Raw genomic sequence first — 21,706 nt, forward strand, 5'->3', positions numbered from 1 at the left:
ATCCATCCATCCATCCATCCATCTAACCACCCATCCATCCACCCAACCACTCAACCACCCACCCATCCATCCATCCATCCATCCATCCATCCATCCATCCATCCATCCATCCATCCATCCATCCATCCATCCATCCATCCATCCATCTAACCACCCATCCATCCACCCAACCACTCAACCACCCACCCATCCATCCATCCATCCATCCATCCATCCATCCATCTAACCACCCATCCATCCATCCATCTAACCATCCATCCATCCATCCATCCATCCATCCATCCATCCACCCATCCATCCATCCATCTAACCACCCATCCATCTAACCATCCATCATCCATCCATCCATCCATCCATCCACCCATCCATCTAACCATCCATCATCCATCCATCCATCCATCTAACCACCCATCCATCTAACCATCCATCATCCATCCATCCATCCATCCATCCATCCACCCATCCATCTAACCATCCATCATCCATCCATCCATCCATCCATCCATCCATCCATCTAACCACCCATCCATCTAACCATCCATCATCCATCCATCCATCCATCCATCCATCCACCCATCCATCTAACCATCCATCATCCATCCATCCATCCATCTAACCACCCATCCATCCACCCAACCACTCAACCATCCATCCATCCATCCATCCATCCATCTAACCACCCATCCATCCACCCATCCACCCACCCATCCATCCATCCATCCATCTAACCACCCATCCATCCATCCATCTAACCATCCATCCATCTAACTACCCATCCATCCATCCATCCACCCATCCATCATCCATCTAACCACCCATCCATCCATCCATCCATCTAACCACCCATCCATCCATCCATCCATCTACCCATCCATCATCCATCTAACCACCCATCCATCCATCCATCTAACCACCCATCCATCCACCCATCCACCCACCCATCCATCCATCTAACCACCCATCCATCCATCCATCTAACCATCCATCCATCTAACTACCCATCCATCCATCCAACCACCCATCCATCCATCCATCTAACCATCCATCCATCTAACTACCCATCCATCCATCCATCCATCCACCCATCCATCATCCATCTAACCACCCATCCATCCATCCATCCATCTAACCACCCATCCATCCATCCATCCATCCATCCATCCATCCATCTAACTACCCATCCATCCATCCATCCATCCATCCACCCATCCATCATCCATCTAACCACCCATCCATCCATCTAACCACCCATCCATCCATCCATCCATCCATCCATCCATCCATCCATCCATCCATCCATCCATCCATCCACCAAATTTCAATTCAATTAAATTTTTATTTATATAGCCCCAAATCACAATAAACAGTCGCCTCAAGGTGCTTTAAATTGTAGGTAAAGACCCTACAATATACAGAGAAAACCCAACAGTCAAAACGACCCCCTATGAGCAGCACTTGGTGACAGTGGGAAGGAAAAACTCCCTTTAACAGGAAGAAACCTCCAGCAGAACCAGGCTCAGGGAGGGGGGGTCATCTGCTGAGGGGGGAGAAAAGACAGGACAAAAGAGACACTGTGGAAGAGAGAAGGAGAGACACTATAAATCCATCCAAGTCTGAAAACTGAAGCCAGTCGGTGTCTTAAAATCTGCATTCTTTTCAGTGGCCAGCAGAGGGCAGCTCATGTGGTTGTATAGACAGTAAAGGGAAAATGTCCCTCTGCTGCTCGGCTCATTGTCTTTCAGCTCAGTGATGAGTTTGTGGTTTCAAATGTTCAGTTTTTACATTTTGGGCTGCATTTCTGTCAAAAGGGGGCCAAAGCTTTAGGGGCGGGGCTATGTTGTTCTTGGTGATTTGATAATGTATGAGATGCAGTGTCCCCGTTTCACAGTCAGATTTGTTGCTTGCTCATTACTGCTGGTTTTAAAAAGATGAAGATGGAGATGCTGAAAATGTCCAGCTTGAGGCTTTAAAATATGGGATTCTCAAACAAATGAGTATCACAGCCATTCCCAGCTTTTAGACCCAGACTAAGATTTTTCTTTCATGTAGAAATCCACCTGGTCAGGTTTAGATCAGGTCGGGTTTAAACAGGTCCTTTCAGCCTCATCACCTTGGATGCCAGGGTATCGCTTCCCTCCTGTCCTGTTACAAATCACCATTATTATGGGTTTATTTGTATATTAGTAACAGAGTAAATGCAGTTTCCATCACTTCACTGTGCTTAAAGCTGGATGTCTCTGCACTGAGCGCTCATGTGTAACTTCTAAAACTTGCTTCTGAAAGCTGAAGCACGTTTTCAGCCCAGTTTTGAATTCTGCCTTTTTTTTCTCTTTACAAACAACACGACTGATTTCACGAGAGGTCAAACCAGCACGATGCACATTTTCAAATGGGCTTTAACCCTGTAAGTGCCTGTTCCACCATTTGGCTATATGTTAAAAACAATGTAATGAAATGTAAGTTAAAAAAAAATGATTGTGGTTATTATGGACCCAAATTTGTAAGCGATGCAAAAAAATAAATACATTTTTTAAAGCTGTTTTCTTGGTTGGGCAGTTTAAGGGTTAAAAAAGTGGTATCCGTCATATTTAGACCTAAAGCATGATTTCTTTTTCTAATCATAACTGAGTCATTTCTGCGTGTAAGTGTAACCAAAAAGTGTCTGAAACAGAGTGAGTCATCGGCTCCCTGTGAGGTCATAACTTCAGTCTCTGGTGTGACAAATAAAATCCTCCTTCAAACTGGGAACTTTGTATCCATGGAGACGAATCGGTAAATAAAACCTTGTCTTCATGTCCGCCCTCCACCACAGCCCCACCCGCTCACTGCGACCGAGGGCCGCGTGGTGAACCAGCCTCTTTCTGTTGAAGGTAGGTTTCATGGACGGCTGCAGAAGAAAGGAGACCAAACTGCTTCCAGAGGTTTTTCTCTTATTCTGGATTCACTCGTTTTTAATGTCTGCAGTCCCCTCTCAGCTAAAAAACACACACATTACTGTTTTAAATATCATTTTGCCACCTCTGTGAAATTGCTTTTAACTCCAATACAGTGAGGTTAAAATCACTGAAGCAGGGCTCTCCAGACATCAACACTCAGTAACCTGAAAAGATGCACGAGAACACGCTCCTTCGTGGACGAGCTGATCATCTACGGTTTCTTTGGGTTCTTCCATCTTTGCATTTTTGGCTGAAGGGGCCGGCGGTGACTACAGGGGGTGCTGAGACCTTTAGCCCGTCCAGCAGATTTACCGCTGACATTTTAACAGCCTCCTGGCCGGAGCTGCTCCCCCTTTACTGCCCTCCATCTTCAGTTATGAGACTCACTTCCTCTGGCTTAAGTAGCACCTGAAGCTAACTGTTGCTTCCCCTCCGGCCTGCGTGGAAACGATGTGAAATAATCCAGAGTTTATAACATTTGTATAAAATAACTCAGAGAATCCTAACCAGGATTTTGCATTCTGTTGCTGAATAAAGTCATAGTAAATAATTTAGGAGAAAGTGTGAAATAAGAGAAAAATGCATTTTTCAACACGAGTTCTCGGCTGAAAAGCTGCTGAACATGAAAAAGTGCTTTTTAATCAATCTGAGGAAAATGTGAACTGTCCTTGACCCTCAGCTCAGCGATGCTGCGTCTGAGTTCAGATACATGATATTCGCTGGCTCCTGCTGGCTCTCAGCCCCAGCTCAGACTGTAACCTCGGGTGGTTTTTCTTTGTTTACGTCTTCTCTCTGTTTTAGTAGTAACTTCTATTAAATCATCCCTACGGCTAAAAAATCGACTTTCCCAGAGTGAGACTGAATCTCAGGTTGTTTCCTTTGTTCCTGAACCTGCGTAAAGTCTGAGCAGCACCACCGTTTACTGCTGAGTATCGCAAGAAATTAGTCATAGATTTATTGAGGAGTCGCCACCCAATTATTGGCTGAGTGTGTGAAATGGAAAATACGAAGCTAATTTCATTAATATTCTCGCACCGAGTATTTATGCGACTGCAGAGGTGGAACAGCTGACACACATATGCTTCATTAACCTTTGTCATTTTCAACCTTTTTGGCCTCATAGTTTAGTCTCTCACACACACACACACACACACACACACACACACACACACACACACACACACACACACAGTATCTGTGTGGATTGTTTGCTCAGCCAGTGTTGATTAAAAAATGTTTATGGCTACATATGTTGCATATGTAATCTGTGGTTCCTGTGCTGTGTTTTTGCTACAATCTAACCAGTGAAGGGCAGGAACCATGTTCTCATGGCTAACAGCTACTCTCCCACCTCCTGAAGAGAACCACCGATGGTAATTGGGACATGCCAGAGTGTCGATATTTGGGGATCAGGATGTGTCGCACATTTGTGCCATGATGGATTGTCGGTTGGGTGTGTTTGCCAAAACCCACTCGATGTAGGTGAAAATGAGCCAAATGAAGACCTTATCAAAAACATGATACATCACACATTTCTGAAGCAGGCATTAAGATAAAAGACAAGATGTAGTTTATTAATCCCAAAGTTGGGACTGTCAGAGTTCTTCTTGTTACCTGTAAGTCAAACTGTCTCTCTGTGCTCTGTCCTCGTCTCACAGAGGTCTTTGTCCATGTAGCAGGTGGATAACTTCAGCTTCATTAAAACTTTTGTTCAAAAACAGCAACTGCTTACTGCTGATGTAAGTTTAAGCAGACGATACCGCCGTTCCTCTAAAAACCAAACCATCAGCAAAAAAAGGCTGAAAACCACAGCTTCTGCATTACATTCATCTCTGAATCGCGTCAGCCGTTGCTTTTATTAAAAATATTGATTAGTGGAGCCTCACTCATTATAATGGGTGAGAATGAGCAAAACTTTCTGCCCTGGGAGGGACCGCAGCGTTTCATTGAGCAAAGAAGAAAAGAATACATTTTCTCATCTGCCGAGCTTCTCTAAGATCCATCCATCCTCTTATTATCCTTGTCAGGCTCACAGGGGGTGGAGCCTATCCCAGCTGTCATAGGGCAAGAGGCGGCTACACCTGGACAGGTCCGCCAGCCTGTCACAAGGCTGACACAGAGAGACAGACTCCCACTCACACCTATGGGCAGTTTAGAATCAGCATGCATGTTCTCCCCATGTCTGTGTGGGTTCTCTGGGTTCTCCAGTTTCCACCCACGGTCCAAAGACATGCAGTTATTGGGCTTAGCTTAATTAGTGATTCTTTCTCTTAAATAACAACAATATTACCTGCATTTTCTATGATTGCTTCTTTTTATACATGCAAGAACGTGGAATCTAGCAGGTGTACGTGATTTGTTAGCATTAGCTTCGTGGACCGGGAGGGCCCCCACAAAATCACTCACGTGAGCATGTGCATGGGGAGTTCGATGCCGAGCCTCTTCTGCATGCTGAAAGCTGCACATGGAGCGACTGAATGCAAAGCTGAACATCAACATTATGCTACAGGAATTCTTCTTCATGCTGCGGCGTCTGCTCGACAGCATCATCCATTATTTGTTTGTGTCTGAAAAGGTTAATGAAGTGCTGTTTTTTTTTATATGAGAGAGCAAAGCACCATGCATCATAGCTGTAGTAATTTCCATATTGCATTTACACATGGTAACAGGGTGTATTGATCTCCATATTTTGATGTATACTAGGGGATTACACATTTCTGTAAGCATGCCAACAGTGTTTAATGCTCCTGTAATCCTCCACTTACCAGCAACACAACAGCAATTATAAAGTTGTCTGTTCTCGCAGCTGTGTTGCTGTTCCCGGGAATGAGACAAACCTTAATTGGGATTTGTAGTTCAGGCAGCATTTGAGTGCGTTTGATTGGATTGGTCAGCATGTGGCTCACGTATGTGACATTATATCTGCCTTCTGTGATTGATGAACTGGTGTTAGCGGGTCTGCCCACCACGGCTGCTGTTACCGGAGCGAGTGCTGACAAATGACTCACCAGCGTGAGCGAACAGAAACACTGGAGCGCACGCTGCCACGCTGAGAAGGATATCGACTGTGAGAGCAGCGTGTCTTCTCATTCTCTCTGCTGTCTGATGACATAATGGCCACACGGAGATTGTCATGCTAAAGGCCGTCTCTAACCCTAATGTAAGCCTCGGTGTGCAATGCGGGGACTTTACTTCTCACAGCTGCTGTTATCGACGTGCTGGCGTCAGCGGCGAGGGCTTCAGCCCTTCTGACGGCCTGTGATTGAGAAACAACAGAGCCAGACTTTCAGAGTCAGGAAACTCAGCGAGTAAAGATCGTGCAGTTAAAGAAGTTCCTGAAATAACTCAGAGTATAGAAATGATTTTTTAAGATATGTCGCCTATAAACACAGGGCGAGCATTAGGATGGTGCAAAGTTAAAATGATAATAAGATCTGTATGTGCATGTAAGTAACCTGTTTTATATATATATATATATAATATAGTGAAACGAGCTCTTATTTTGAAAACCTCATCATTTGGAAGGTGTCAAAGGTCAGCTGGACTAACAGTTTATTTCCTACCGTCTAAACATGGCGGAGAACTTTCAGTGTTTCCTGTCTCATCCTGTAAACTTTCGGTTTCTTCATATAATCTTCAGCACATGTGACTGTATTCATATCGCACCACGAAGGCTGTGCTGTAATATTTGTAATGTTGCCCAAATGCAGATCTTACAAGAGAAGAACTGCAAGTCATGTAGAAGTGAGCTTCCTACAGCCTTATAGATAGGGTGAGGAGCTCCATCAGGGTGGAGTCACTTCACTGTTTTGGGCGTGTCCAACTGGGAGGAGACATTGAGGCCAACCCAGGAGACATTACGTCTCTCACCTGGCTGAGGGGAGGGAGTTCTGGGCATCACTCCATAGACTGCTGGCTCCACAAAACATGATCTGGATAAGTGGCAGAAGACGGACTGATGGATGGATGGATGGACGGATGGATGGATGGATGGATGGATGGATGGACAGACGGATGGAGGGATGGATGGATGGATGGATGGATGGAGGGATGGACAGACGGATGGATGGATGGATGGACGGATGGATGGATGGATGGATGGATGGATGGATGGATGGATGGACAGACGGATGGAGGGATGGACAGACGGATGGATGGATGGACAGATGGATGGATGGATGGACAGATGGATGGATGGACAGATGGATGGACAGATGGATGGATGGATGGACAGATGGATGGATGGATGGATGGATGGACAGACGGATGGATGGATGGATGATGGATGGATGGCTTGCTGGTCAGGTGTCCTGCTTTTAAAGCCGACTTAGTTCTGAAGTTTGTTTTTTGCTTGTATTTTTACTCTGGGGTACCTCAGCAACTGTATGCTACTGTACTGCTACTCTTAATGATGGCAGTACTTGTGGCAGTTAAGCTCCACTGATTCAATTATATTTGTATCTGATAATAAGCAGGAACTTAGTTTTTTGTAATTTTTCTGGGGGCTTTGCCAGAATTTAGCACAAACGTTGGACCTCTAAGAAGAGAAAAGAAGCTGGTGGGAAATCAGAGCTTTTAAGGCCTGACTGAGCAGATGCAGCGAGCATGAAGAAAGAGACAAACAGCGGGCGCACACTGCTGCTGCTGCTGTTACACCCATTTGCTGCGAGATGTATCATACTGGTTATATCATCAAACCTAACAGATCCAAATTATTTTTTGGGATATGGTCTCATCAGTGGAAACCTGACTGTGGATGACAAGTTTTTATATGCTAATCTGCAGCCACACTGGTAATAATATGCTTTATATCTCAGATATGGTAATCAGTCCTGATTGACTTGTCTCTGTGTGTTTGTCTTTCACAAGTGGGTGAATTGGAAGAAAAGTGACAAAGAAAAAGACGCTCCTGCATTTTAATGCACAAATATTTCAGCATGAGCGAGCCTGCTTCTGCCTTTCTTTCTCCTCTGTTTGGGCTAACTCACTGCTTTGCTGGTTTTGTTGAAAACCTCCCTAATCTTACATCCTTCTGCCATTTTCAGATCATGCTGCTGACCGATCCAGAGGTAGAGAGCAGCCTCCTGATCAGCTCGGATGAAGGAGCCACGTACCAAAAGTACCGGCTGAATTTCTACATCCTCAGCCTTCTTTTCCACCCCGAGCAGGAGGACTGGATTCTCGCCTACAGCCACGACCAAAAGGTGAGAGAACGGGCGAAGGCGAGTTTAGGAGTCAGTTGTTCAAAAGGAATCAAAGGGAGTGTTAACTAAGATAAGCAACAACAAGGGCGGGATTACAGTGCCGGGAGCAGGCTGGATAAACCTGTTACACAAGAGTTTAGCTCAAGCATGGGGTCAGAGTTCACAAGTTTCACTGGAGCGGGAAGCAGGAAGCGGATCAGTGAGGATCGTAAAATGAAAACTGGTGTGTAAGCCCATTCCAGCAGGAGAAAAGAAGAAAGGTGGGAACTATGATGCTTTTAGTCAGACTTATGTGTCAAAGTTAACTTCAAAAAATCCGCTGACCCTTCATTACTTTGAAACAAGCAGAATTAAGACAGCAAAAAAAAAAAAACTGTGAGGAAAACCATTCTACACATGACGCACTTCTCTGGTTCTTAAATACATTTTCCTGATTTGCCTTAAAGAGTCATTTTTCCCCCTTAATTCTGAATTCCTTTTGGAATTTACTCAAATTAAAATACTTATTTTTGCTAGCCCCCCAAATCCTTTTTTCTTTGCTCTTGGTGGAACTGGGCTTGCGTACACTGCGGCTGTGTGCTTTTTAAAGAACCTTGTTCACGGATAAGTGATTCAGAAGTCAAAATGCACCAAACCAATAATCCAGAACCCACACAGCTCAGCTCGTGCAGGCCTCGAGCTGCATAGTGAGCGCTTTTAAGTCGAGAAATTCCTTTAAATCTCTTAAGCATCTTAGCTGTTAACAAGTCACCTGGTTTGAATGTGCTGCATTTCAAAATGATGCCAAAAAGACTAATGCCTCAACACGGTCATATCCATCAGTCATAGGAAGCCAGACTCTATAACAAACCTTCAGCAGAGATTCTCAGTGAGAAGAATAAAACACATTAAAGCCTCTGAGGGGGCAGACTCACTGTGAGTAATATTAATTAATAGAATTTATTCTGAAACCTCATCACATGATGCATTTATAAAACAAGCTTCAGACTCAGTCGACTTATTTAGTTTGAATGTATACTGTGGCTGATAGCAGGATATCCTTAGCCTCTCCATCCTCAGCCTCTTCCTCTGCAGCCTCTCCATCCTCAGCCTCTTCATCCTCAGCCTCTTCATCCTCAGCCTCTCCATCCTCAGCCTGTCCATCCTCAGCCGTCTGGACTGAAGGCAGTCATGTACCTGAGGATGACATCAGATGCTGAGTCATTCTGGCATCTTTAGTTTAATCTAAGATGAAAGCTCGCAGGTAGCCTGTGTTAATGGCTAACATTTCAATACTTTTGATTCTTTTGCTTGATGTCACGACTTTTATAAATGTAATAATTCTTCATCTGTTGGACTTATAACAGTTTCGTGTGGGTTTTGTGATTTAAACCTTTTTTTCCTTAAAAATCCATAAACCACACAGTCACAGTCTCATTGTGACTTTTGAATCATGAAGAGAAGCTGAAGTAACTGAAGTGAGAAAAACAAGTTTGCAAACTCTAAAAGCTCTAAAAGTTCACCTGAAGCCATTTTTTTTATTTGACTATAAAAAAAAACCTTGCAGAGAAATAATGTGTGGGGTCTGAACTCATGACCTCTGTCACGCTCACGGCTGCTCATTCCTTTGAAATGAAACATCTTTGACTGAATCTGACATGTTTCAAACCCACAGCAGCTTTACATGAAATTGTTGCTGCTTTGTTCAAACTACAGAAACATCTCAGCGCTCTAACGAAGCGTCCTGGGAAGTCACAGTTTCTGTTTTTATTGACCTAATTTGATGAGCTGGGCGAGCTCCTCTCTGCAGTCGTTCAGTTTCTAAAGAACTGAAATTTAGATTTCTGACAAATAAGAACTGAACTGAAATAACTAGAAATAAAGAAACCATCTGGATTAACATCAGGTCACCTAAAAAAAACAAACCAGAGGTTTCCACAAAGCGTTTTTTTGATGAGTCATGATTCTGGGATCATAGAAAACTATAGCTTGTTATCTAACACAGAAGGCAGCCACTGAGCCACAGAAACAAAGAGTTTAGTGCAGTTTATTTAAAAATGACCTGTTGCATTAATAAAAATGCTTTTCTTGGAGCTCGGGTCTAATTTTCTGCTCCTACAGAGAGCTTAAAGTTCTCAATAAATGACTTTAAATAATCTGCAGGTGGCTGCGTCGAGTTGTGGATGTTCTGCTTGATTTTTTTTTAATGCCATGCTTTTTATACCTAATGACCCCGTGTTTAATCTTATCCTCTTTATATGTACAGCTGCTTTCTGCTTAATATTATATTAATTGTGCTGCTGCTGTCTTGGTCAGGACACGCTTGAAAAAGAGATTTTAATCTCAGCGTGTTTTTTGCTGGTTAAATAAAGGTTATAGGTTGCCGTCACGCTGAGCTCACTGTGAATGGATGCAGCGACCACATCACTGCAGATCCACCCGTCAATATTATTCTCCATTTTCGCCCTCTCACGAGCGACACCCTCAGATACTCCACTTTGGTCAGTAACTCCTTCCCAAGTTGGTGGGGACTCCACCTTTTTCCGACTGAGAACCACGGCCTGAAGGGGCAGTGTGTTCCTCAGTGAGGTGTGGATATACTCGTCTGTCAGTCTCAGTCCCAGAGATCCCTCAGATATCCTCCAATTTCCCAAAGCTGTGTGGAAAATCCAACATGGCCTCAGACTTGGAGGTTCATACTTGACTATGAAACATCTCAAGCTGGGGGTTTGATGAAGTCAAGAGAAGCACATCACCTGCAGAAAGCATAGATTCTGCACCCTCCCCACCTCGTCTGCCCCTCTAAGAATACAGTATCAGGATCAGTGACTCTTCACTGACTACAGTAACTATCACTGTTTCACCATCACTGAACTCACTCAGCCAGGAAAGGGTGGAGTGCCCACTCTGGCTCAGGAACGAGTTGCTGCCCCAGGTGGAGGAGTCTTATTCACGAGTGACGGAAGATCTTCAGATGGATCAGACCTGCAGCCGCAGTGATGCGGACGCTGCATCGGTCTGTCGTGGTGAAGAGGGAGCTGAGCGTGAAAGCGCAGCTGTCAATTTAGTGGTCGATCTACGTTCCTACCCTCGCCTATGGTCACGAGCTTTGGGTAGTGACCAAAAGAACAAGATCTCGAATACAAGCAGCAGAAATGAGCTTCTTATGAAGGGTGTCTGGCCTCTCCCTCAGAGATAGGGTGAGGAGAGCAGCCATTCAGGAGGGGCTCAAAGTAGATCTGCTGCTCCTCCACAGTGAAAGGAGCCAGTTGAGGTGGCTCGGGCATCTGATTAGGATGCCTCCTGGGCGCCTCTTGGGTGAGGTGTTGCGGGCATGTCCCACTGAGGGGGAGGCCCTGGGGCAGACCCAGGACACGCTGGAGAGATTATATCTCTCAGCTGGCCTGGAAACACCTTGGGGTCCCTCCGGATGAGCTGGTGGAGGTGGCTGGGAGATGGACGTCTGGGCTTCTCTGCTGAGGCTGCGGCTCCCGCGACCCATCCCTGGATAACCAGGAGAAATGGATGGATGGATTCTGTATAATTGTGTAGTGAATCTCTGATGCCAGCCCTGATCTCCACTGTTATCTGCTGCATTCAGGAAATAAGCAGGGACCAAGAGTCTGATAAAAAGTGCCATCTACTCAGCTTTGACATATTACTGCATGTAATTAAACTAATCAAATTATGATTTAATCAGTAATCCATCATATTCTGCATGTAATATAGACCGTGACATCACTTCAGCTCCAATATTGAGGCCATAATATCTGGATGGGCGTGCTGGAGTGGGTCGGAACACATGATGCTAACATTTAGTGAATGAAAGTCTTTACAGAGGAGGAAGATATTTTCTAATATCAACAATACTTCAGAGCAGAAAATCTCTTTATATTGAAGTTTATATTGAAGGGGTCGCAGAGAGAATCCAAAGTTATGTGTGTTGATGTTTAATAAACAGTATTGTTGTGAATGTTTTATTTGAATTGTTCTCTTTTAATAATCTCACTCGCTGCTACTCCATGTGTGGGATTCGTGCTTTTTAACAAATCCCTTTTTTTCCACTCTAGAAAGTTGGTTATTGCTTGTTTGTGGAAAAATCCACAGCTCCACTTGTCTCCGTGTTTGAGTGTCCTTAAGCGAGAAACTGTGCACCATAACTGGGACAAATGATTGTTTGTGCTACTCTGGCTGAAAAAGTACTGGAAAAACTGCACCATCCAAAAATACAGTGTAGACGGTTTCATCGTCTCTGGGTCTGGATGACGTGTCTGCAAACTCGTCTGAATGTTTCTAATTTTTTTTTTCCCTGTTGTGTTTGACCTGCTTCTGTAAATCTGATTCAGAGACATCAGAACCATATCGAGTATTTCCTTTATCACTGATAAATGAACGAAGGGTCGCTGATGTCCCGAGTCCAGGAGGTGCTGCCTCCATCTGAGGAGCCTTAGATGGGGGTGACCATCAGACCTTTGGGGCCTGAGAAGCTCAATCAGGACATAACTCATCATGGAGTGTGATTACTGCATATAATCTGCATACTTACTGGATATACTCACATACTTTTACTCTTGTTTTTAGCCCATGCTATAGAAAAACAAAGAAAGCTCAGTTATTATTCTTGTTTTAAATTCTGATCGTTTCAAACATGTAGGAGAACAATCATTTTCATACATGCACCAGTCCACACGTGTTCAGAGCATCACTGTAGTAGAAGGTGTAGTTCAGCACTAATCCTGAAGCTAAGCGAGCACTTTAGTGACAAACTGAACGCTCAGTGAAAGCAAAGAGAAACGGAGGGCAGAAAACTGCAGCTGCTGGGTGGAGGGACAGCCCATCACAGCCTCCACCTCCTCATGTGGACTTAGACTCAGATAGGCCTGTTATATCGCTGCAGCACAACAGCACAGAGCGCGCTCAGTGTATCTGTGATGCCAGCGACTTGTTATAAAACACGAGTATTTTTCAGCATTTTTGGTGTTTTTTAATTTTCAGATTTCAGTCTCATTTGTTTCAGTTTAGGTTCAGGAGGGGCCCTTAATGAGGGTTAAAACACAGCCTTTCATTAAGGTAATCATGTGTTAGAAAGTAGCCCAGAAGGCAGTGTGAGTGGCTGCTGATGGTGCTGCGGGGTCGTCTCCATCCTCACATAAACCAGCAGATTATGAAGAAAACGATGTATTAATGTGTCTGTGCAGTTTCTTTCCTCGCTCTATGTCAGGTGTCAGGACCTGCTCAGCCTGCCTCCTCCCTTTCTCTTACACTCTCTGCCTCCCCCATCCACCCACGGTGCCCCCCCCCACCCCACCCCCCCCCACCCCACCCCTAAAGTTCTTCTCTTTCAGTTTCCTCACCATCTTTTTGTTGAATTTGTTGGAGAGACATTTTGGAGGTTGTAAAAGGCTGCTTCAACCCCTCCACCCAACTTCATAGTCTCTGCTCTTCACCGTCACTTGCTTGGCTACAGACGAACTTGCTGTAGGAGGGTAATTAGTCAAAGTGATTTCCTGCCCCCTCCCACTTCCTCCCGCTGGCATCTGCTTAGCACAGCGTCGCATAGATGTCATGGAAATCTTATCGGCCGTGCTGGCTGCCATTTGTCTCCTTCCTCGTTCGACACACAGAGCAGATGTGACAGTCACAGTGAGCATAAAGAGTGCACATGTTTAGGGTGGAGTGAGCAAACGAGGCAGGTATACGTCTGCGAACATCAGGGCTGCAATAAAGTCACGTCTCCCTGATTTTTACTGTAACCTCGCACGCTCAGTGCTCAGCTCATTTCTACTTTAAGATACTCGGCAATATGTTCAAGTAATTAAAGCCCTGACCTATGATTGAAGTGAAACACTGTTAGAAGGTCATTAGCATTTCTGTACTGCAAATATTGATTGACATCAGTTATAATCTATAAGGATTTGGTCTCGTGGGTGTTTTTTGAATGCAGGGCTCCACTCCACCCTTCAACATAGAGCAAATATACACAATTAGAAAATAAATGAATATAAACACACAGAGTTGCATTTCTGTTATCCGCTAATAAATGATTGTTTACACATTGTGCATGGTTGGCCATGCTCAAAATGGAAAAAGGTTGAGCCTGAAACACTGAAATAAGTTTCATGGCTCATTAAAAGCAGCTGTGAGTCACAGAGTCAGCAGATCTGTGCTGTCAGAGGATTCAGCTGTTTGGGACAAAAACACTGACAAGGTTGTTGATTTCCTGAGCAAGCAGCACAATACATTATACAGCATTTTAGATGAACTGAAATTTGGTCTCAACCGGCACATTAAAATACTACGATGTACTGCATCATAGGAGGAGGCTGAGCTGGAGTTTTCATTGAGAGTGAGGAGGATGGGCAGGATTAGAAAGTCAGAGAGGCTGATGTGTTTGGACGTGTGCAGAGGACGGATGGTGGACATATTGCACAAAGGATGTTGAATATGGAGCTGCCAGGCAGGAGGAAGACCTCAGAGGAGCTTCATGGATGCAGTGAAGGAGGACATGCAGAGGGCTGGAGAGACAGAGGAGGATGCTGGGATAGGGGGAGACGCAGGCAGCTGGTCAAGAAGAAAAAGAGGATTATTTTATATTGAGTACACATCTTTTTGATCTCAATGTGTCTTTTCTCATATTTTTCTAACCATCAGGGAGCAGAACCTAAAAATTAAAATCATTTCATATTGTTTTAATTCATAATTAGGTGCAGAGTTTTATTTACACTTTAGCAGGCATGGCACAAAAAGAGCAGTGACTCTGTATATGTGACTGTTATCCTCCTCCTTCAGGTATCAGAGTTTAGTCACTAACTGTTATTGTGCTGCACTGAGTTTATTACAACTGCCAGTGAGTCAGAGAATCACTCAGTGTGTCCAAAGGAGAAAGAAACAATGATTACTGCTGCTGTTCTGTAATAATTATTCTTTTTACTGTTATTTCTGCAGAAACGAGTCCATTAAACAAAGGATGTAAATTAATTCTGTTAAAAGAAAATCTAAAATGGTGCATTGCAATCCACAAATTCAGTTCTGCATCACATCTTTAAGTGTACGAAGTAATCAGTCAGTCTTTCAGTATTTAAAGAATTCAGCTGGAACCGGCTGAAATCTCTCCGTTCTCAGTGGAACGATCTGGAAGAAATGAAGACACTGGAGGGTTCCTGGAGGGTTCCTCTGTCAACAGATTCTCTGCTTACTGTGTAAACGATAAAATCTCAGCATTCCAGCAATTTACCCACGACTGAATGATGTCTGTGTAGAGACCACCCACTACGCTTCGGCTCCTCGTACCTCATTTCTCGTTCCAATTTAGAGGCTTGTTACAGCGAGGCGCATTTCTTTAGTGCAGGAAAACCTGCACTCCACACAATTCGTTCTGTTAACGGATTCCTGACAAAAATTCCCTGTAAGATTTCGGGAGTAATGCACAGCCGTGTGGGGAGGCAGACAATATTCTTAAGCCATGTTATTTGTTTGCAGTGTTCAAATATTATGTAAATTCTAATCTAATTTAGTACCTTCAAATCAAGCCAAATGTGTGTGCGTACGCTTGTGAGAAAGCTTGTCTCCCACTCATCGTTACACCGCTGCTGTTAAACTGGTGAGTAAATGAAGGTGTGAAAACAAAGCCACAGTAATAAAATGCAGATCATTTCACGAGCAAACGCAGCTTTAGATCCGAGGAAGGCTGGTGTTCTATAAAATGGTAACTCTGATTTTAGATGTATGTGAATACTCACTCATACCTGGTTGTGTTTCTGCAGCTCTACAGCTCGGTGGAGTTTGGAAGGAGGTGGCAGCTGGTGCACGAGCGAGTGGCTCCCAATCGTTTCTACTGGTGAGGACAGTGTGTCTGATATTTGAACCAGTTCTAAATTTACCCATGATGCAGCACAGGATTGTGTTTTGTTCAGGTGATGACATCGATTTCCATAAAACATCCAACTGAGCCCAAATATTTCTTAATTTACATTGTTTGCAAATTTAATCCAAACCAGCCAGGTGATAAAATCATTCAAATTTTCCATATTTAGTCAGTGTAATAATGACCACCATGCTGATGCTGTCCACCGCAGTGTTGTCTGCCCTTTATATTACACAGGTGAGACACACCACCTGATTCAGTAGCTTGTAGCACCACCTTTAGCAGCAGTTTTCAGTCTCTCAAATTGTTCCTCCACATTCTTCTTTACAGAGTTGCTGCAGTTCATTGAGGTTTGTGGGCATTTGTTTATGAACAGGGTCCAATCACAGCATTTCAGTCGTGATGAGGTCTGGGTCATTGCAGCACCTGTGCTTGCGATCATTATCTTCTTGCATGTCCCAGTTTCAGCGAAGCTGTCGTCACCTTTGATTCCAGAATACTTTGGTTTACAGAGGAGTTCACGGTGGACTCGATGACTGCAAGGTGTCCATGTCCTCTGGCTGCAAAACAAACCTGAGTCATCAGCCCTCCACCTCTGTGCTGACTGGCAGTGTGAGGTGTTTGTGTTGATATGCTGGTGCAGTGCTTTATAACCAAACATCTCCATCCTTGCCTTTTGCTATCTTCCACTCCTTGGAAGATAGTTGCTTTGTGTCATACACACCCAGCATGGCTGACCGAAGGCTAGAAAGTCCTGATCCCCAAGGATCCCCAGAAGGGACCGGTCCTATCCAGCTACCGGCCAGCAAACTGCCTCAGCACTACATGGAAACTCCTGTCAGGCATCACAGCAGCTACAATGAACAGGCACATGGAACAATACATGAGCGGGACCCAGAAACGAATTGGTGGAAACACCAGCTACTGTAGATAGAGCAGTCTCTGTAAGATAAGGCTGACCAACATGTGCATGTTAATTACAGGAAAGCCTGTGACTCAGTGTCACACACATGGATCCTGGAATGCCAAGAACTGTACAACATCAACAGGACCCACATGCTACTTTCCCACCGCCGAGGTTCCGGAACCGGCGAAACGCTTAAGAACGGGCCCGCGTTCCCACCGCGTTTCTGTGAACTGCTCCTTTACGTATGAGTGTGGGCGGGTCCTCGTCTGGACACGAAGCCGAAGCGCACAAACGTGGGAGAACACGCTCCCCTTTCTGTGCTGCAAATACGTTTTAGGGTCCAAACCAAACTACTGCAGCATCTGTGTGCAGCACAGAGGGAAACACAGACAGCGATTAGAGCAAGACGACAAGTACGCACTTTGTGTCCTTTTATCTGTGATATGAACTGATACAAAGCAGCAAGTTCAGCCTTAGAGCCCAACCTAATTCACAGCCATGAAAATCGCTTCGCTTTTTTCCTGAAATACACATGTAATATGGTAGAAAACTTGATGTTGAGGCGGCAGAGTCACGCCCTTCTGCTGCTTTCGGAACGGGTTCCTGGTTCCAGACCAGCTAGTTTGCGGGGCCGGAATTGAACCCGTTTTTCGGCCGAGCACCGAGTGCTTCGGCGGTGGAAAACCCGCCTAACGGTTCAAATTACGGCACGGGCTCTGGAGAGTCCTCATCAGGAACTCCGTGGGAACGTGGAGAACAACACTAGAGGCCAACTTCAAGCCCACTGCACAAGTCAACATTGAGTGTGGGATTTACCAAGGAGATGCTCTGTCCCCGCTGCTGTTCTGCACAGGCCTGAACCCCCTCAGCCAGATCATCAGCAACTGATCATTCAGCCATAAAAGAGAGGCCCGTCTGGAGTGAATCTGATGAAATTAACTGAAATAATCTAAAGATTCTTTTCTAAGGTATCATCTGAACTTTTCTGTATTGTTTCATTTCATTGTAATTGTTGCAGTGCTCCCTGGCCTTGCCTCTCTCCCTTGCCGCCACCAGCACACAGTTGCTGTCCAATTCAGTGTTATCTAGCATGTCTGCCCTCTGTACAGTAACTAACACGTAACAAAAAGCTTTCACCTCGACTAACTGCAGAGGAACTGTCGGGTAGTAACGAGCTGGGCAGCCAGAAGTGAAGGCAGCCTGGAGGGCTGATGCTGCAGAAGCTGTCAGAGTTCTATTTTGGGACGCTCGCTGTGCAGTAGGTGTGATGGTAGTCCCAGTAATGAGGCTGCAGAGGGAGCTTATATCTGCTGTATACATAGCTGCCAAATATGTAAGGAAGAGTGCAATCTCATTTCACATTTTGGTAAACCTGAGCAGCACTTGGTCACGCACGGCTCTAACTTCGGCCACATTTAATAAATTTGTGAGCTTAGCATGTGCAATTTGCCAGTGACATTACAAATGTGAAAGCATGCGGAGCTGCCTGTGTGTGATATATTTTTGCAAAGCCACGGCTGCAATTTTATGCATTCCTGTTCTGAGTGTCCTCAGAGACCACGCAGCCGTTCATACATGCAGACACCCCCGTGTCGGTCTTATGGCACTGAAAATATACAAGTTTGAACAAACCATATCTCCTTCTTTGCCTGTCTCACACTCTTCCTGGGTACCTGAATGGATTATTCAGTGAAAATGGAAATGTGGCTCGGATAAGTAGGACATCCTATTCACAGGTGTTTCATCTGGGAAATTACCAATACTGCCAATAAGTATAGTGATTAGACGATACAGTGGTCTGTGCCTCTCATTGTGTCTGCTTCTCATTCCCTTCACACACACACACACACACACACACACACGCGCTCCTTTTTTTCTGTGTGTGTGCTACCTGTCGACACAGGCTCTTTCTCAGTTTCTCTCCTCTGTCTCTCCACTCTGCCTTTGCTTCTCCTCTGATCCCCCAGTCTTTTTAATACATATTTAATGCCATAATGATTATATGCTATTCCATCTGCGGGCATCCCTACTGTAGTGAGAAAATCAATGGCTTTTCCTCTCCTAATGATGCCAGGAAACATCTTCCTCCTTTTTTGTGGACGAGAAAGGACCTTGTGGGGACTGTGAACATTTAGATCACATAGTAAACCCGAGGCCCTTTTTTTCCTTTACAAGTTAAACTGCCTTTCACAATGAAGACAAAGACGAGGCAATTCCTGCAGCCAGTTCCTGCTGATGTTTACCACAGCTGTCATAGCACTTGACTTAATCTCAATGCTGTTGTAAATTTGTCTGACTTTGCAGCATGCAATCTCTCAGGTTAGACAGCAGCTACCACAGGTGACATCTGCCTGAAGGCAAAAGCCCAATGGTGACGTTCCTGAAACACATTTGTCTGCCTTTCAGGTCGAAAATGGGTTTGGACAAAGAGCCGGGCTTAATTCACCTGGAAACCAGCATCTCTGAAGGACGTGAGTAATTGAATTCTGAGTTCAGTGCTCCATTTTCTGCTGTCTTTGTACTGTATCGTGAACATTGTGCTAAAATAGAGACGAAGTGGGAGGCGCGTGGACACTTCTGGTGAAGGGTAACACGTAATACGAAGGGACAGCGGAAATGGCCGAGTCTGGGGACACGCAATGACAATGGAGGGAAAAGTAATGCATATATTAGAATGCTTTTAAAAGCAAGTGATTTAGCTCAGGGGGCTCTTTTAAGCATAAAGAAACGCTCTTGGTCCTGAATGGCAATGAATACCCGGTTCATTTTCCTGTGTCTTAGTTCCAGATTATTTCTGCCTGACAAACTCGATTCTTAAGCTTTTAATGCTCGGTTTTCCAAAAAGAACCAAAAAATACCAAAAAATCAGCAAAGAGTTGAATTCAATGCAAAGAGCACTAATTAGTGATAAATCAGGTGCAGCCCGAAGCTTCAGCTGACTCCATCGACCCTTCAAACAGCATGTTCTCAAAGCCACGTTCATAACGAGATTTCACCAAAAACAAAGACCAACAATTAATAAATAAAAAGAGTAAAAGTGCTTTTCTGATTTCTTTTAAAGACACTAGCACTATGATTCATATCCAACCATTCATATAAACATTTTAGGGCCCAGCCCTGAACCTTCAGTGAATCAGATTCAGGAGTGAAATGTTTTTCCTACTTTTATAAACTGGAGTGATTTCGGTTGTTTTCCTGTTTTGTGGAAATGAACCTGTTAGGAAGCACTGACGGCTCGTTACAGTTTCTATCTGTTTTAATTATTTCAATTCCAGTAGAGTGAAAAAAAGGAGAAGAAGTTTGTATGAAAACGACTTAATATTCTGGTCTTATTCCACTGTGTTAGCTAAACAAACATTTCTTTTGTTTTATTTGCAGTTTCATTTTATTTTGTAAAAAATAATTTGGATAATTAGCTCTTCCTGTACTTTTAAAAAATTACTTACACAGTACTTCAGTAGTTTTTAGTGGTACTTCTTTTTATTTGTCTCAGATTCTGTTTCTGTAGCAGCTAAAATCCTATTTTAAAGGAGAACCTCTGGAAAAATACGTACCTGAACCAGTTATGACTTATAGCTTATTGCAGACAGTAGTGTGGTCTTCAGTCTGACCGTTACTAAGACGCGAAAATCAGGGCATACCAGCCTTTGCTGATCCATCCTGATTTATTTGCTAAATGCAGTTTCTAAGTCAGCGTGCCGCCTTCTCCTGAAGCCAATACAACAGAGGAAAGCCAATCATCCAAACGTGCATGCAAACATCAGCGGTGTCAGATGTTGCAGTCACACAGCCAGAGACCATCACTATTGATCATGCACACGTGGAAGGAGCCGACACATATTTGGCAGAGGCTAATGTGTGGGGACAGGCTCTCTCCCAGCACTGCGATTGAAGGCAAAGAAAGCAATTGGCCTCTGTGGTCATCTGTCTTCCCCTCCACCCAGCTCCTCCCTCACTGGGACCACTTTATTGACACGAGTAATGTAGGGGGCCAAAAGAGGCTGCTTGGCTCCGGGTGAAGGCTGCCTTTCTTCATTGGCTAATACCATTGCTGATGCCAGGGCTTGACGTGTGTGTGTGTGTGTGTGTGTGTGTGTGTGTGTGTGTGTGTGTGTGTGTGTGTGTGTGTGTGTGTGTGTGTGTGTGAGCAGAGGCGCTGTATGTCACCTGCAAGCTGCAGAACTGCACTGACGCCAACAAGGGCAAACCATTCCCCGGCTACATTGACCCCAATTCTCTGGTGGTGCAAGATGAGTATGTGTTTGTCCAGGTAGGTAATTGTCCAGTTTGCTCAGTGAAAAATATTACAGGCATGTATGGAGGAGGAAAGATGTTTTCTGGGGAATTTTTCAAGGTCATTCTTAGACAGGGGTGCTGTATGTGTGTGTGTGTGTGTGCTGTCTGCAAACTTTAAGGTGTCAACTGGGGGGAGGCCAATCTACTACGTGTCTGCTAAGAGAGATGTCTTCACCCCTATGAAGCTGCCCAAGTATACCCTGCCCAAGGTAACAAATATACCTTTTACAGTTTTTTTAATAAAAATATGCTTCCAGCTTCTTCAGCACAGAGTCCAAAGTTTCCGGAAAGCACCGGGTGATGTGTGGCGCCCTCTTTGTTATTTATGGGCACATCAAGGCCAGGAGTAACTCAGTGTTTCCAGGATTGTTATTCGGCGCCCGCACGGCCTCTCTCGTCACGTCCCCGTCGACAATTAAACATGTTTTATTCAATCAGGCCCTGGGCACCCCGGTTGTTGTCGGCTTACTGCAAGGTGTTACTGGCACAGTCAGAGGTAGATGAAGCACACAGCTGAACA

At 44.5% G+C, this 21,706-nt stretch overlaps 1 protein-coding gene across 1 annotated transcript in view; it reads left to right on the top strand.

The window, feature by feature from the left end:
- sorcs1 (sortilin-related VPS10 domain containing receptor 1) overlaps window positions 1-21,706 on the top strand; it is a 188,538-nt gene that overhangs the window by 120,169 nt on the left and 46,663 nt on the right. Inside the window, 5 exon segments of the mRNA XM_030731646.1 lie at window positions 7,982-8,140; window positions 15,883-15,956; window positions 19,297-19,361; window positions 21,042-21,160; window positions 21,306-21,395. Coding sequence (XP_030587506.1) covers window positions 7,982-8,140; window positions 15,883-15,956; window positions 19,297-19,361; window positions 21,042-21,160; window positions 21,306-21,395 — 507 coding nt within the window.

This window comes from Archocentrus centrarchus, chromosome 1 (assembly GCF_007364275.1).
Source record: "Archocentrus centrarchus isolate MPI-CPG fArcCen1 chromosome 1, fArcCen1, whole genome shotgun sequence".
In the NCBI taxonomy this organism is placed as follows: Eukaryota; Metazoa; Chordata; class Actinopteri; order Cichliformes; family Cichlidae; genus Archocentrus; species Archocentrus centrarchus.